The sequence below is a fragment of the Eimeria mitis genome, genomic scaffold (genome assembly GCF_000499745.2).
Source record: "Eimeria mitis Houghton genomic scaffold, Emh_scaff132, whole genome shotgun sequence".
NCBI lineage: Eukaryota > Apicomplexa > Conoidasida > Eucoccidiorida > Eimeriidae > Eimeria > Eimeria mitis.
Genome location: NW_013568752.1, coordinates 29,669 through 31,342, shown reverse-complemented (window position 1 = coordinate 31,342; position 1,674 = coordinate 29,669). Strand labels below are relative to the sequence as shown.

The 1,674-nt window shown below is 58.8% G+C and overlaps 1 protein-coding gene across 1 annotated transcript in view; it reads left to right on the top strand.

Annotated features, from left to right (window-relative positions):
- Nucleotides 1–298: 298 nt before the first annotated feature.
- Nucleotides 299–1,674, top strand: part of EMH_0093350 (ATPase, AAA family domain-containing protein, putative) — a gene marked incomplete at both ends in the record, with an annotated part of 5,958 nt that continues 4,582 nt past the window's right edge. The window contains one exon of the mRNA XM_013494884.1: nucleotides 299–1,674. Coding sequence (XP_013350338.1) covers nucleotides 299–1,674 — 1,376 coding nt within the window.

Here is a 1,674-nt window from a genome sequence, read left to right as displayed (position 1 = left end):
AGCAAGAAGGACAACTGCTGCCATTGCAGCAGCACCGCAGCAACAACTGCTGCAGCGCAGCAGCAGCAGCAGCAGCAGCAGCAGCAACAGCAACAGCAACAGCAACATAACCTTCTGCACCAGCCCATTGAACAACAGCAGCAGCAACAGCAGCAGCAGCAACAGCAGCAGCAGCAACAGCAGCAGCAGCAACAGCTGCAGCAGCAACAGCAGCAGCAGCAACAGCGGCAGCAGCAACAGCAGCAGCAGCAGCAACAGCAGCAGCAGCAGCAGCAGCAGCAGCATCGATGCTCCGCCAATGAACGCCTCTTTGAGTTCTCTCTACGCGCGGCAGTGGCAGAAGCAGCAAGCAGAAGAGCAGCAGCAGCAGCAGCAGCAGCAGCAGCAGCAGAAGCAGCAGCAGCAGCAGCACAGAAAGAAACAAGACGCGGGCGTCAAAGGCTCCCTTCATGCTGCTGCGCAGCAGCTGCAGCAGCAGCTGCAGCAGCAGCAGCTGCAGCAGCAGCTGCAGCAACGCGGAAAGGTCAAGGAACAGCAGCAGCAGCAGCAGCAGCAGCAGCAGGAACAGCAGCAGAAGAGTGCTGCTGCTGCTGCTGCAGCAGCAGCAACCTCTCAGCGCGATGCAGCTCCCCGTGCAGCAGGGGAGGTGCAGCAGAATGAAACAGCAGCAGCAGCAGCAGCAACAACAACAGCAGCAGCAGCAGCAGCAGCAGATGGCTCTGATCTAGAGGCCCGCAAGGCGCAGCAGCGGCGGCGAGCGTCGCGGCGTTCAGCAGCAGCAGCAGCAGTAGCAGCAGCAGCAGCAGCAGCTGCTGCTGCTGCTGCTCGAGCTGATGTTCAGGCCTCTGGGTCCCTGCAGCGCAGTGCTGCAGCAGCAGCCCCCGGTTCAGCAGCAGCAGCAGCAGCAGCAGCAGCAGCAGCAGTTGCTCCCAGCAAGCTCGCTGCGGTGTCTCTGCAGTCTCTTCCTGGCGTCTCCTCCGCAATAAAAGAAAAAATAAATAAATATATTATTCTTCCTTTTCTTGTTAATCCTACTCTTGAAAACAAACAGCAGCAGCAGCAGCAGCAGCAGCAGCAGCAGCAGCAGCAGCAGCAGCAGCAGCAGCAGCAGCAGCAAGAGATGGAGGTGGACTGTGAGGAGCAGCGCGCAGAGGGCAAAGTACAAACCACAAATACTGCAGCAACCAGCAACAGCAGCAGCAGCAGCAACAGCAGCAGCAGCAGCAACAGCAGCAGCAGCAGCAGCAGCAGCAGCAGCAGCAATGGCCTTGTCTGCTCACGCGGGGTGCTGCTGTGGGGGCCCCCTGGCGTCGGTAAGTCTCATCTTGCTGCTGCTGTTGCTCGCACCCTCAACGACATACTGAAGCAGCAGCAGCAGCAGCAACAGCAGCAGCAGCAGCAGCAGCAAGAGATGTCATCAGAGAATACCAGCAACAGCAACAGCAGCAGCAGCAGCAGCAGCAGCAACAGCAACGAGAACGACAGCGGTGATGAAGCCGACGACGACAAAAACAACAACAAACGCAGCAGCAGCAGCAGCAGCAGCAGCAGCAGCAGCAACAGCAGCAGCAGCAGCAGCAGCGATGCATTGCGTTTTTATATTTTGTCTGCTGCTGCATGCATCGGGCCTGGGGGAGAAGAAGTCCTCGAGGAGACGTTTGCTGCTGCTGCGCA